This window comes from Photinus pyralis, unplaced genomic scaffold (assembly GCF_008802855.1).
Source record: "Photinus pyralis isolate 1611_PpyrPB1 unplaced genomic scaffold, Ppyr1.3 Ppyr1.4_LG9, whole genome shotgun sequence".
NCBI classification, from domain to species: domain Eukaryota; kingdom Metazoa; phylum Arthropoda; class Insecta; order Coleoptera; family Lampyridae; genus Photinus; species Photinus pyralis.
This window is the reverse complement of record NW_022170878.1, coordinates 2,024,056-2,037,792: the sequence shown is the minus strand read 5'-3', so window position 1 is coordinate 2,037,792 and position 13,737 is coordinate 2,024,056. Positions and strand designations below refer to the sequence as shown.

Below are 13,737 nucleotides of genomic sequence, written 5' to 3'. Positions count from 1 at the left end.
GATTCAGTTGAAAGGTGCATTACCTCCCTCCTGCTATAATATAATGAAATATGTCCTGGAATTAAACCGCATTTCTCTTTTGTAGTGGTGTTGCCTATAATTCACGTAAACCAGGGAACACCAACGCGCTCGTATTCCATCTAATTGACATGCATTGCGCCCCCTCGCGTTTACACTTCCCAATCAAAAGAGTTAATGATGACTGAAGACTGACCTGCATAGTGTTCACAGTAAATATTTTCATTGCCTTTAATCGCCGTTGTTTTTATCGTGATTGCTATTTTAAAAAGTTGGCCGCCCTTCCCCTATGACCCACAGTACTTGCCTTGTGCTTTCCTGGAAATTACAATGGAACTACAGTGCGTACTGGGGGTAAGGTAGCAACTGTAATGAAAAACAACAAAGGAAGTGGTACAGTACAATTTTTACATTAAACAAATTGGTACAGATTACAAATGATTTTTACAACTACAAATACAACATATATGTACTTTAATTAGTATCTCTCTATTCCCTAATGACTAGAATACTGATTAAATTAAGTCTTTTGTGTTTGTATTACATCTAATATCAATAAAGCAAAGAAGCATCATTGTAGGAAACGACATTTTTGTTTTGTAAAAGTGCTTCAAAACTAAACGTGACGCGTGAATACTGTTAATCTGGTCAATATCAATTAAGTACATCGCTTAAATACTCGCGTTTAAACGTTTCTTTTTTTTTGAGGTATGAAAAACTACAAATAGTACAAAATGTTACAATGCGATAAAACATTCGTATCAAAAAAGTCTTCGATCTCGTTTCACGAATGATTATGTGGACAATCTCCTCTCGAAACCAACCCTATCTACAAGCATTTGAATAATCGAGAATTCAAACGAAGCGCGCGATTTCCTAGTATGGCAAACAATTTCGAGGGGCGGTGGTGGTGGTGGGGGAATGGCACGACAATATCGGTGGTCGCCAAAAATTAGGACGCGTTGTTTCCTTCCGCCTTTAGGCTCTTGCATCGCTCCTTCTCCTGGTTGTTCTCGGGCGGCTCGCACTCGAAGCTGGCGAGCGCGAGGGCGTTCTCGGTGAGCACGGGCCCCCTCTGGAGCACGGCGATGATTTTCGGATCCTTCTCGAACGGACACGCGACCTGCTTCCACGCCATGAACTCGGTCACCTGCTTCGCGAGCTGCCAGAATTTTTCGAAGTTTATGTGACCGTTCGGTAGCCTGCGGAAAGTGACGAGTTAACACGACGGACGGGACAAGAGCGCAACTCACTTATTCGAACATCCCTGGTTCAGGAAGTAGAGATCCTTAACTAGAAGACTAAAAAATGGTATGACGATGCGTTGTCTTTGGTCTGTCGCGCCCGCGCTCCGCCACATGGCCGCCTTCAGCGTACTACGGTAGCTGCTGAAGTTGCTGCTCGGGTCCATTTGGTGCTCCAAGATCGCGAATTTGCCCGACTGTATTTTGTGCCACTGCAAAATGAACAGCATACATTAAAACATCGGACTCCCCCTTGGAATGTTAATATTTGCCCACTAGAACCTAAATTACAATAACCACTCTGCATCTCTGCCCCCCCTTTCCCCCTACCACTCAATGAAAAATCAAGAACGCTTTCCTTAAGGTGTATGAAAGATTCGCCACCTCTCGCTCCTCTCAAAAGTATAGTGAACCGGATGCGCCCTCCTCCCGTCCACTTGAAGATCATTAGCCACGAAAAACTTACAAAAACTTCCCCACTTAGGATCCTGGAAGACAAAACACAAAACTCCCCCTTGGGACGTGAATATTTGGCCACTAGAACCTAAGTTAAAATAGCCACTCTGCACCCCCTCCCCCAACTACACATTACTCGATGAAAACCAAGAGCTGTATGCACGACTCGCTGCCCCCTCACCTCTCGCGAGTATAGTGAACCGGATGCGCCCCCCGAATGGTATTAGCCGCTTAGGATCCTGAAGGACAAAACACAGGACACCCTTTGGAATGTGAATATTTGCCCACTAGAACCTAGCCACTCTGGCATCTCTAGCCTCCCCTCCCCCTCGACACATTACTTGATAAAATCAAGAACGCGTCCCTTCAGTTGTATGAACGATTCGCCACTCTCGCCCCTCTCAAAAGTATAGTGAACCGGATGCGCCCTCCTCCCGTCCACTTGAAGATCATTAGCCACGAAAACTTACAAAAACTTCCCCACTTAGGATCCTGAAGACAAAAACAAAACTCCCCCTTGGGACGTGAATATTTGGCCACTAGACCCTAAGTTAAAATAGCCACTCTGCACCCCTCCCCCAACTACACATTACTCGATGAAAACCAAAGCTGTATGAACGACTCGCTGCCCCCTCACCTCTCGCGAGTATAGTGAACCGGATGCGCCCTCCTCCCCCGACCAACTTGAAGATCATTAGCCACGGAAAAACTACAAAACTTCCCCACTTAGGATCCTGGAAGACAAAACACACAAAACTCCCCTTGGGACGTGAATATTTGGCCATTAGACCCTAAGTTAAAATAGCCACTCTGCACCCCCTCCCCCAACTACACATTACTCGATGAAAACCAAGAGCTGTATGAACGACTCGCTGCCCCCCTCACCTCTCCCGCGGAGTATAGTGAACCGGATGCGCCCCCCGAATTGTATTAGCCGCTTAGGATCCTGAAGGACAAAACACAGGACACCCTCTTGGATGTGAATATTTGGCCACTAGAACCTAAGTTAAAATAGCCACTCTGCACCCCCTCCCCCAACTACACATTACTCGATGAAAACCAAGAGCTGTATGCACGACTCGCTGCCCCCCTCACCTCTCGCGAGTATAGTGAACCGGATGCGCCCTCCTCCCCCGACCACTTGAAGATCATTAGCCACGGAAAACTTACAAAAACTCCCCCAAATTGTATTAGCCACTTAGGATCCTGAAAGAAAAATTCTTTCCTTAATTTCCAAATTATTGCTCTCCAAAGAATTGCACGGAAAATTCTCCCCGCCCCTCCAACTATTTTGCCTACGAAAAATTATCTTACGAACGCTCACTATTGGTATACTAATCCTCTAGAATTTAAAAGTAGAAAGCGGAATTGAGCTAAGTTTCCAATACTATCGCCCACGAAAATTCGCTTCAATAATATTCGTCTTTAAAGTGCTGCATAGCAAGGAAAATTTCCATCTCTCCAGCTTAAGATTCCCAGGGAGATTTCGCTGCCCCCCCCCCCCACACGTACACAGTTACAGAAATTAAATCACCAAAACTGTTCTTGCCTAAAGGATTATAGCAAAATTCGCCCCCTCCACGACTACCTGCTATGCAACATTCCTCCTTGAATCACCTTACACTTAAATTATTCCAGAAAAACTGTGCCCCCCCCTCCCCCCGCATACAGAAACCTCCAAACGTTAATATTAAGCATGTCTATTTCATGTATTTTAGAATAATTTCAAAATAAAAACAAAATGTTAAAAGGAAATACTTCCTGGAATTCAATTTCAAAGAGCCCGTGCGGAAAATTCATCCCCCCCCCCTTACGGAGCTAGTGGCAACCAACAATTAAGTGACGAACGTTTGCCCTAAGAATTTGTCTCTTAAAGTACCACATTGCGAGCTAGTTATAAGATCCCCCCCCAATATAATATTTGGCATAGAGAAATTAGTTCAAGAAAGTTTGCCCTTGGATGTTCGTCCTCTAGAATCAAAAAGTAAAATGTTACATTTGATCTCAGCATGAAGAAAAATATTCCTTGAATCAACCTACATTTTTCAGAGGTACCCCCCACCCCCCGCCCCCTCACACATAAACACATCTCCAAAATTTAGTAATGGTATAATGTATTTGAGAATTATTTTCAAAATAAAAAAAACAAACTGTTTGATTGGATTATTGTATTACAGGAAAATCCCCCCCCCCCCTTCCAGTCCCACCCGACATTGTTCCAAAAATTAATGCCTATTTATAATGGATCTTATCTAAACATGCATTTAAAAATCTAAATTAAAAATCCCCCCCCCCCTCTGCCCGCGCCCTATTCTGTCCGAGAAACATTAGGCTCAGGGAAAAAGCTAATGATGGAATATTACCTTCCTAGAATGTACAACAAACAATTTCCAGTGTAGCTCTTGCTTTAGGGGAGAGAAACTGGCCACCTCCCCAAGAACCTTACAAATTCGGGCGAGGCGAGCTTCCAAAAGGAATACTTGAAGGACTTAGCGGCCCGCCTCGCCCTGTTACTAGCCATCCGAGATAACGTTTCAGTTCCGACAACTTTGCGGTAGTCACCAAGCGAGGCGAGGCGGCGCATTCATATAACTGGGAACAGACGATTCGGATACGGCGACTGGGCCGCCCCGCCGCGCCCTGTTACTGCCCATCCGAGAAAGCTTTTTCTTAAACCCAGAAAATTCCCCCTCCCCCTCCAATGTTGCCACGAAAATCTGTTCATACAATATTCGCCTACTAGAATGTAAAAGAAAAATGCCGCATCACATTCTTGGTGGGACAAATTTTTCTAAAGCTCTAAAGATTGAACGGAGCCCCCCCTCGCCTTCGAAGTCCCCTAGAATAGTGGCCCCAAAGCATATATATCTATCTATCTATCTATCTATCTAAGAAAATTGGTGAGAAAAAATTAAGAGTTTACTCCTGAAATATTCTCCCGCTAAAGTCGAAAGGGAGTGAGTGCTGTTACACCCCCCCCCGTGACCGCGCCCTATTCTTCCGAGAAACATTAGGCTCAGGAAAAAACCTAATGTTGGAATATTACCTTCCTAGAATATACAATAATTTCCAGTGTAGCTCTTTCTTTAGGGGAGAGAAACTGGCCACCTCCATAAGAACCTTAGAAATTCGGGCGAGGCGAGTCTCCAATTACATTAAAAGGAATACTTGAGGGACATAGCGCCCCGGCTCGCCCAGTTACTAGCCATCCGAGATAACGTTTCAGATTCGACAACTTTGCGATAGTCAACAAGCGAGACGAGGCGGCGCAGCTATATAACTGGGAACAGACGATTCGGCGACTGGGCCGCCCCGCCGCGCCCTGTTACTGCCCACCCGAGAAAGCTTTTTCTTAAACCCAGAAAATTCCCCGCTCCCCCTCCAATGTTGGCGCGAAAATCTGTTCATACAATATTCGCCTACTAGAATGTAAAAGAAAAATGCCGCATCACATTGTTGATGGGGCAAATTTTTCTCAAGCTCTAAAAGATTGAACGGACCCCCCCCCCCCCTCCGAAGTCCCCTAGAATAGTGCCCAAAGAATATTAGCTACGAAAAAGTTGCTAAAAAATAAGTACATTGGTTACTAGAATCTAAAAAAACTAAGCCCCCCCCCCCCCGCTCTCCATCATAACAAAATTGATGAGAAAAAATGAAGAGTTTACTCCTGAAATAAAGTCGAGAGTGCCCCCCCCCCCGGCTTACAGGCGTCCTGGTCGTGGAAACCTACCGTCTTTTTCAACCGCGACACCGGCGACATGTTAAGTCCAGCTATGATCGCCATCAAACTGTTAAAATTTCCAATATTAAAGCACTCTCGACCCGTCTCTATCCAATATTCAACCACGCGCACCCTCTGCTTCTTCTTCAAGTGCTGCAAGTCTTTGAGTTAGTCGGCGAACTGACGATCCGGCACACTCACCCTTATAACCTGAGTCGCCACGAAATAGCTGAGCCTGTTGAACCACTGCACGTACTGTTCCAAGTTGTGCGTCTTCTTCATGTCCTTAAATGAAGTCTCGATGTGCGGGTTCTCCTTGGCGAACGCCTGGACGAACTCCTCGGGCCCGATGTACGACAGCCTCTCGAGCTCGACGTGCGTCAGTTGCTGGGCGAGAACGTCGGGTTTCGGGCAGACGTCCGTGATGTCGGTGCCGTCGTCCATCGGCAGCTGGGGCTCCTCCAGGAACTTCTCGTAGTTCTCCAGCGCGGTGAGTCGCTGCAGCAGGTTGTGGAGGAGCGACGAGACGTTCGCGCGCAAACTCGAGCTCAAGCAGCAGCACTGCTGAGTGATGGTGCGCACGTGCTGCATCACCCGCTCGTCTCTGCGCATGTCAGGTTTTTGAGAACGAAACCCGCCGGACGTCTACTCACCTGAAGTCGTACGGGAAGGTTTCGGTCCACTCGGCGAGCAGCTGGACGAGGTGCTCGGCGAACCTGTACAGGCCCGGCTGCGTCGCGACGCCCGCGCTGCCGAGACCCTGCTGCACCTCGCAGAGATTCCGAACGCGCGCGAGCAGATCGTGCGGTTTGATGAAGAGCCGCGACGAGAGGAGGAATGCAAACAGATACGCCCGGTCCGGGTAGTACGTGTCTGTAGGAACCATGTGCTGTATCAGCGCCTCCAGGGGGCCCGATATCAAGTTTCCATCTCTATATACAAGTGCCTGAAAAGAAGAGCGCACGCGTGATTGGTGCGAAAAAATCGCGCGACCGTTAGTAGCGATGCTTACGTTATCGTGGTGAGTATCTGCAATGGAGGCACTTTCCGAAATCGCTTCTCCATTGTATAAGGTTGAGAAGTTCTTACCGGTCTGGGGAGTTTGGGGTAAGCTCTGTTAGAAAGCTAAATTAGTACGTGTTAAGAAGCGGGCTGGAGGGGGGTGAAGTGACCACGGTATTGAGAAATAAAATGACCCTTGACCTTAACACCGTGATAACTCCACGCGCCTGGGAGATCCTGAGATTGTGCTTACCCTCCTATTTGAACAGTCTTTGGGCGTGTGGTCCGATGCCACGGTTCCAAAAATAGTAGGCTAAAGAAGAAGAGAACCGAATTAGTCTTTGCAAATGTCTCCAATCGGATCGAGTGAGTGCAATATGTCTTACCGTAAACTCCTTCCGGTACCCGTTACTGTTAAATCCGCACTTGCGGAATTTGTCAACCAAATCGTTTTTGTAATCGGTTTCGTCTAGAGAGCTAAGCGAGTCGATTGAGCTCGGAGTAAAGTCGACTTTGGTCGTGGAAGACATCGTGCTGTTAGTCAGGTGACCCGAGTCCTTGCTGAGGGTGGTTTTTCGTTGGTCGTCATTGGCGGGGCAGTCCGATTCGTAGCTGCTCGCGCTCGAGAACGAACTAAACTTGTGATCGCTGCTCGTTTCGTAACCGTTTTGCTCGTTCCCATTTACTGGAAAAGTTTCGTTTCGTTTGCTTTTCGGGTACTCCCCGTTCAAAAGTTCCGATGTTGGTATAACTCTTACCGGTTCGTAAACTTCACTAATGGCACTTGTAAAAAAGTTATGCTCTTTCGTCTCTCGACTTCGCTCGTCGACTATTTTTCCCGCGCGCGAAACGGTCACCTCCTCTTTGGTGACCGTCGTCGACTTTACACTCAGAGACGTGTCCAATTTCACAGGTGCCTTCAGTATGCCGGTCTTAATGAGCAACGTGTTGAGGAGATCGCAAGGGGGCACCTGCCCGGTGATTAACGCCTCTTTTATGGCTCTTCCGTCGCGCCCCTCGAGCGTTACTGGTACGCCATTTATTAGCAAAATTTCCTCCTCTTTGATCGAAGATTTCTTTTCGCAATCTACGACCTTAGCCCCTTTACCTAATATTTGCTCAACGGTTTCTTTGATTTCGGGATCGTCCATAGCTAGACTGCCAAGCAAGGAATCGTGTTAATACTAATCCCGATTCGCATTTACGGGTGCAAGATAATTATCTATTTTCAATTCCCAATATTACGTAACAATCTGAGAGGATTTTCGACAACTCATTCTCCTAGGAAGACAATACACAATTCAAGCTTCAACTTGGAGATTCCCTTTAAAAATCCGAGTTTGAAATTATTTGTTGTGCGGTTTTCAAGTTCACATTTTAAGAACGAAGGTTTCGCGCTCAATTTGAAGCTAAAAATGCACCTCAAGCTTCAAATTTGAAATTTCCTTTCAAGATCTCAGTTTTAAATTATTTTTTGTGCGGTTTTCACGGTCCATATTTTAAGATTGAAGGCTTTACGTTTAGATTTTAAGCAAAAATAGAGATGAAGCTTCAAATTTAAAATTTCCTTCCAAGATCCTTGCCTTGAAAGTATTTTTTGTGCGATCTTCACGGTCCACATTTTAAAATTGGGGGCTACACGAGAAATTTTGAAGCTAAAAATGCAGTTCAAGTTTCAAATTTGAAGTTTCCTGCCAAGATCTCAGCTCAAAATATGTTTGTGGGGTCTTCATGCTCTAACTTTTAAGACTGAAGGCTTTACATTTAAATTTGAAGCCAAAAATTCAGTTCAAGCTTCAAATTTGAATTTCCTTTCAAGATCTGAGTTTTAATTTCTTTTTTGTACGGTCTTCATTGTCCATATTTTAAGATTCAGGGCTCCACGAGAAAACTTGAAGCTAAAAATACAGTTTAAGCTTCAAATTTGCAGTTTACTGTCAAGATCAGCTTAAAATTTTTTTGTGCGGTCTTCATGCTCCCCTTTTTAAGATTAAAGCCTTCACATATAAATTTTATGCTAAAAATGCAGTTGAAACTCCATAAGTTGAAGTTTCCTTTCAAGACCTCAGCTTAAAATTATTTTTGTGCGGTCTTCATGTTCTCACATTTAAATTTGAAGCTAAAAATGCAGTTAAAAGAAGGCTTCACATTTAAATTTAAAGCTAAAAATGCAGTTGAAACTTCAAAAATTGAAGTTTTCTTTCAAGACCCCAGCTTAAAATGATTTTTGTGCGGTCTTCATGCTCCATATTTTAAGATTGAAGGCTTCACATTTAAATTTGAAGCAAAAAATGCAGTTGAAACTTCAAAAGTTGAAGTTTCCTTTCAAGACCTCAACTTAAAATGATTTTTGTGCGGTCTTCATTCTCCATATTTTAAGATTGAAGGCTTCACATTTAAATTTGAAGCTAAAAATGCAGTTGAAACTTCAAAAGTTGAAGCTTTCTTTCAAGACCTCAGCTTAAAATGATTTTTGTGCGGTCTTCATGCGCCATATTTTAAGATTGTGAGCTTCACGAGAAAACTGGAAGCTTAAAATTTTTTTGTGCGGTCTTCATGCTCCATATTTTAAGATTGAAGGCTTCACATTTAAATTTGAAGCTAAAAATGCAGTTTAAACTTCAAAAGTTGAAGTTTTCTTTCAAGACCTCAGCTTAAAATGATTTTTCTGCGGTCTTCATTCTCCATATTTTAAGATTGATGGCTTCACATTTAAATTTGAAGCTAAAAATGCAGTTGAAACTTCAAAAGTTGAAGTTTTCTTTCAAGACCTCAGCTTAAAATGATTTTTGTGCGGTCTTCATGCGCCATATTTTAAGATTGTGAGCTTCACGAGAAAACTTGAAGCTTAAAATACAGTTCAAGTTTCAAATTTGAAGTTTATTGTCAAGATCTCAACTTAAAATGATTTTTGTGCGGTCTTCATGCTCCATATTTTAAGATTGAAGGCTTCACGTTTAAATTTGAAGCTAAAAATGCAGTTGCAACTTCAAAAGTTGAAGTTTTCTTTCAAAACCCCAGCTTAAAATGATTTTTGTGCGGTCTTCATGCTCCATATTTTAAGATTGAAGGCTTCACATTTAAATTTGAAGCTATAAATGCAGTTGCAACTTCAAAAGTTGAAGTTTTCTTTCAAGGCCCCAGCTCAAAATGATTTTTGTGCGGTCTTCATGCTCCATATTTTAAGATTGAAGGCTTCACATTTACATTTGAAGCTAAAAATGCAGTTGAAACTTCAAAAGTTGAAGTTTTCTTTCAAGACCCCAGCTTAAAATGATTTTTGTGCGGTCTTCATGCTCCATATTTTAAGATTGAAGGCTTCACATTTAAATTTGAAGCTAAAAATGCAGTTGCAACTTCAAAAGTTGAAGTTTTCTTTCAAGACCCCAGCTTAAAATGATTTTTGTGCGGTCTTCATGCTCCATATTTTAAGATTGAAGGCTTCACGTTTAAATTTGAAGCTAAAAATGCAGTTGCAACTTCAAAAGTTGAAGTTTTCTTTCAAGACCCCAGCTTAAAATGATTTTTGTGCGGTCTTCATGCTCCATATTTTAAGATTGAAGGCTTCACGTTTAAATTTGAAGCTAAAAATGCAGTTGCAACTTCAAAAGTTGAAGTTTTCTTTCAAGACCCCAGCTTAAAATGATTTTTGTGTGGTCTTCATGCTCCATATTTTAAGATTGAAGGCTTCACATTTAAATTTGAAGCTAAAAATGCAGTTGAAATTTCAAAAGTTGAAGTTTTCTTTCAAGACCCCAGCTTAAAATGATTTTTGTGCGGTTTTCATGCTCCATGTTTTCAGATTGAAGGTTTCACATTTAAATTTGAAGCTAAAAATGCAGTTGAAACTTCAAAAGTTGAAGTTTTCTTTCAAAACCCCAGCTTAAAATGATTTTTGTGCGGTCTTCGTGCTCCATATTTTAAGATTGAAGGCTTCACATTTAAATTTGAAGCTAAAAATGCAGTTGAAACTTCAACAGTTGAAGGTTCCTTTCAAGACCTCAGCTTAAAATGATTTTTGTGCGGTCTCCGTGCTCCATATTTTAAGATTGAAGGCTTCACATTAAAATTTGAAGCTAAAAATGCAGTTCATTTCAGATTTTTTTTTAAAAGACCACATTTAAAATTCTAATCCTGAAGTACGTAGCACTTTATCAGGTTAATTTGAATCCGAATTTTAAGTGTTACGTAAATACCAAACAACACCTTAATATGTCGCTAATCGAACGGACAAAAAGGTGCGACTATGACATACATTTGTGAGTGCTATTGACAAGCGTCCATTCAAAACCAACTCCTCTCGCGGAAATTAAATTTCCTGACAGGGAATTACAGGAAATTACCGACATTTGCACTCGGAACTTCGCCATTCGCGAAGAAAGTCCAAAGACGACGTCAACAAAACAATCGTTTTCGCATCTCTGTACAAGTGACCCATTTACCGCGAGCAATTAAAATTTTAATTTCCGTTCCAATCCTTCAAAATCCTTGAGCCGCTTATTTCGGACTCGCGACGCAGATTTAAATTGTCGAAAACCGAGGCGTGACCCACTCCGATTTTCTTCGTCAATTGAAAATGTCAAGTGGCAAATTTGCGCACCGAAGGCCATCGCGAGCTATTTTTCTATTAAAAAGACGTAAGGTAATTTGCTCGCGCTTAATTCTAATTTATTACAAAATGGCGTACGTTTCTCCGGTTCGGTATGGTAATTTGCACATGCCTCGGACATTTTTCAGATCGAAATTTCGCGATAAACTCGTTTTCTCGTGAGAGAATGCGGCGAGGGAGAGAGAGACGTTTTGGGAATACTCATTTTCCGGAAAATTTTGCGCGCGATGAAGGTCTCCGATTCCGGCGCCAAAGGGTCATTGAATTATTAAGCTCTTTTTATTAATTTTTTATTACCAGAACTCCTCGAGCGTTAACGACTCCACTTAACTTGTGATTTTATTACGGGAATTGAACAAAGTGCTTAAAATAGTAGACTGAAGTGCGGCCTGGCGACGGTGAAACGGCCAAAATTGTAGAACAATATAATGCTCCAGACGTAGGAAATTGATACTTTTTAGGAAGTATCGCCTTACAGAATGGAAACGAACCAAAATAATTCTTAGAATTTGTTACGTATTTGTTGTTGATCAAGAAAACACTCTGGTTACATGTTTAAGGGCTGAAGTCAGTAACAAATTTTACAAAATTTTTGTATGCAGACTGCTCTCTCAAAAACTTGCTCGTAGTACTCAACAACAAATTACGATATACAACCAAAGTAAAGTTAGCAATAGATTTTGCATATTTAATAACGACACAGCACAAAATATGCAAAAATATGCATATAAATAGACATTTGAAAATTATTGATAGAAATTGTGAATTCCATAAAAAATTCTCCCAAAATTGAAAATGTCGATAATCTTAAATTCTTAAATCTCAATCTCCCAAAGTTCCAAAAATTTCAAAATCCCAAAATGTTCACTTCCCAAAATATTTATTTTATTTATTTATGTTTATTAACGATTCTCAAAAGTTAAAATGTCGCGCTCTAATCCCCAAAATCATCAATTCTAAAAATTTGATATGTTCATAACCTCGAATTCCCAAAATCATACATTCCTAAATGTCCAAAAATGTCTATAACCTGAAATTCCGTAAATCTCACACTCTCAAAGTTTGAAAAATTCCAAAAAATCAAGTTTTCCCAAAATCTAAACTGTCCATAACCTCGAATTCCCAAAATCATAAATTCCCACAATTTTGAATTCCATAAAAACCGAGATAAAAACAAAATTTAAGATAATCTGTAACCTCGAATTTCTAAAATAATAATTTCCCAAATGACCAAAAATCCCAACATCTTAGATTTCAAAAATTGAGAACCAAATTCTCAAATGTCTATAATCAAAAATGTCTATACCTATCTTAAAATTTTCAATTTCCAAACAATTCTCGAAATTTAAAAGGGCTATAGTCCGCTTGGAAAAGTGAGACATCGAACATTTTACATTCCCCGAAAATGTGCGATTTCTTTATGTGAGTGGGACGCATTTTAAAATGTTGAAAATGAGTAGAAATCTTCGGAAAACTTTTCGGAAATGTCAGAAGTGGAAATGTGTAAACGTTTTGAAAATGCGTTGGAAAACTTGTAAATGTATTAAAGATTCTGGAGTATTTATGAAAATATTGCGGAAAACGGTTTGGAAACTCTCAAGGTAATTTTCAAGAAAAGATAATCGATTCCCCCTGGGGCTTAGGGGTATTGCGCAATACCCCTCAGACCCTACCTTCTTCCCCAAAACGTTCAACTCTTAGATACCACCCAGCCTAGGAGAATAGATTGTCCTTTTCTTGAAAATTACCTTGGCAGTTACTTTCAGGAAGGAGTCATCAAGTTTCTATTTTTTGCTGGGGAATATTCTAGACCCCCTCTCCCCGTACGACATTCTCCCCTAAAATTCGGAAATCCTTTGCATGTGTATTAAACATTTCGGAAATTTTCTGGAAATATTTCCAAAATGTTTGTAAAAATCAATAGGAATTTTTGGAAATAAATCGAACATGCTCGTGGAAAACTTTGGAAAAGTGTTGAAAAAGTCAGTTTTGGGAATACTTAGCACATCTTCAAAGTGTCAAGTGGCAAGGCCAGAAATGTAGATTGGGTTTCGAAAACAGTTCGGAAATGTTCAGAAAATGATTTGGAATTGATTCGAAAAGAGTTGGCAAATATTTCGAATAAGTCGGGAATGTTTTGGGGAGGAAATTTTTCGCACATGCTGGACGTGTTTGGCAAATGGGGTAGAAATAGAAGGATTTTTTGTAAATTTCCTATAAATGTGGAAATCATTTCAGACATTCTTAAAATTTACCCAACAGTTTTGGAAATATTGGAATGGAAAATAGCAATGACACAAGAAATGTGGGTAAGGGTTTGGAAAATGCGGAGAAAATTTTGGATACATATCTGAGAGGGTTGGAAATATTTATACTGCTTTGAAGATGCTTTGGCATAGTTTTCGAAAATATTTTTCCTGAGATATTTCCGATTTGTTTTGGTTAATTAACTTTAAATGGTACTTCACAAATGTAAGACGATCTCTCGTAGAAATACTTTGGGATATTTTTTGGAAAATTTTGAAAATATTTCGGAAATTGTTTCAGATTGTTTCAAAGGATTCAATTTTAACTGACAAGTAAAAAAATTTCAAAAACTGTTTTGAATGAAAAAGTGGGGATTTTGCATTGATTTTTAAAAAAACTGTTTCAAACTCAAAATTTAATGAAAGATCGGCCGGGAAAGT

The 13,737-nt window shown here is 41.1% G+C and overlaps 1 protein-coding gene across 2 annotated transcripts; it reads right to left on the bottom strand.

Annotated features, from left to right (window-relative positions):
* Positions 1–405: 405 nt before the first annotated feature.
* On the bottom strand, positions 406–7,731 carry LOC116180858 (ras-GEF domain-containing family member 1B-like). 2 transcript variants are annotated; one of them, XM_031501016.1, is made up of 8 exons: positions 6,828–7,707; positions 6,695–6,754; positions 6,452–6,553; positions 6,093–6,385; positions 5,641–6,043; positions 5,449–5,592; positions 1,272–1,474; positions 406–1,220 (listed from the first exon to the last, which is right to left on the bottom strand). In XM_031501016.1, the coding sequence occupies exons 1-8, from the start codon at positions 7,590–7,592 to the stop codon at positions 971–973; spliced, it is 2,220 nt and encodes a 739-aa protein (XP_031356876.1). In that variant the 5' UTR covers positions 7,593–7,707; the 3' UTR covers positions 406–970. The 2 variants fall into 2 exon arrangements, with proteins under 2 accessions (XP_031356876.1, XP_031356877.1); XM_031501017.1 differs by lacking the exon at positions 6,452–6,553 and having other exon boundaries at positions 6,828–7,731.
* Positions 7,732–13,737: the final 6,006 nt, after the last annotated feature.

Excerpts from the sequence above, each read along its gene's own strand:
- LOC116180858 (XM_031501016.1), bottom strand. The coding sequence starts at position 7,592 with ATGGACGATCCCGAAATCAAAGAAACCGTTGAGCAAATATTAGGTAAA. Across the intron at positions 6,755-6,827 it reads GGTACCGGAAGGAGTTTACG|CCTACTATTTTTGGAACCGT; the intron begins GTAAGACATATT and ends CTTCTTCTTTAG. Across the intron at positions 1,475-5,448 it reads TGTCGCGGTTGAAAAAGACG|TGGCACAAAATACAGTCGGG; the intron begins GTAGGTTTCCAC and ends TTCATTTTGCAG.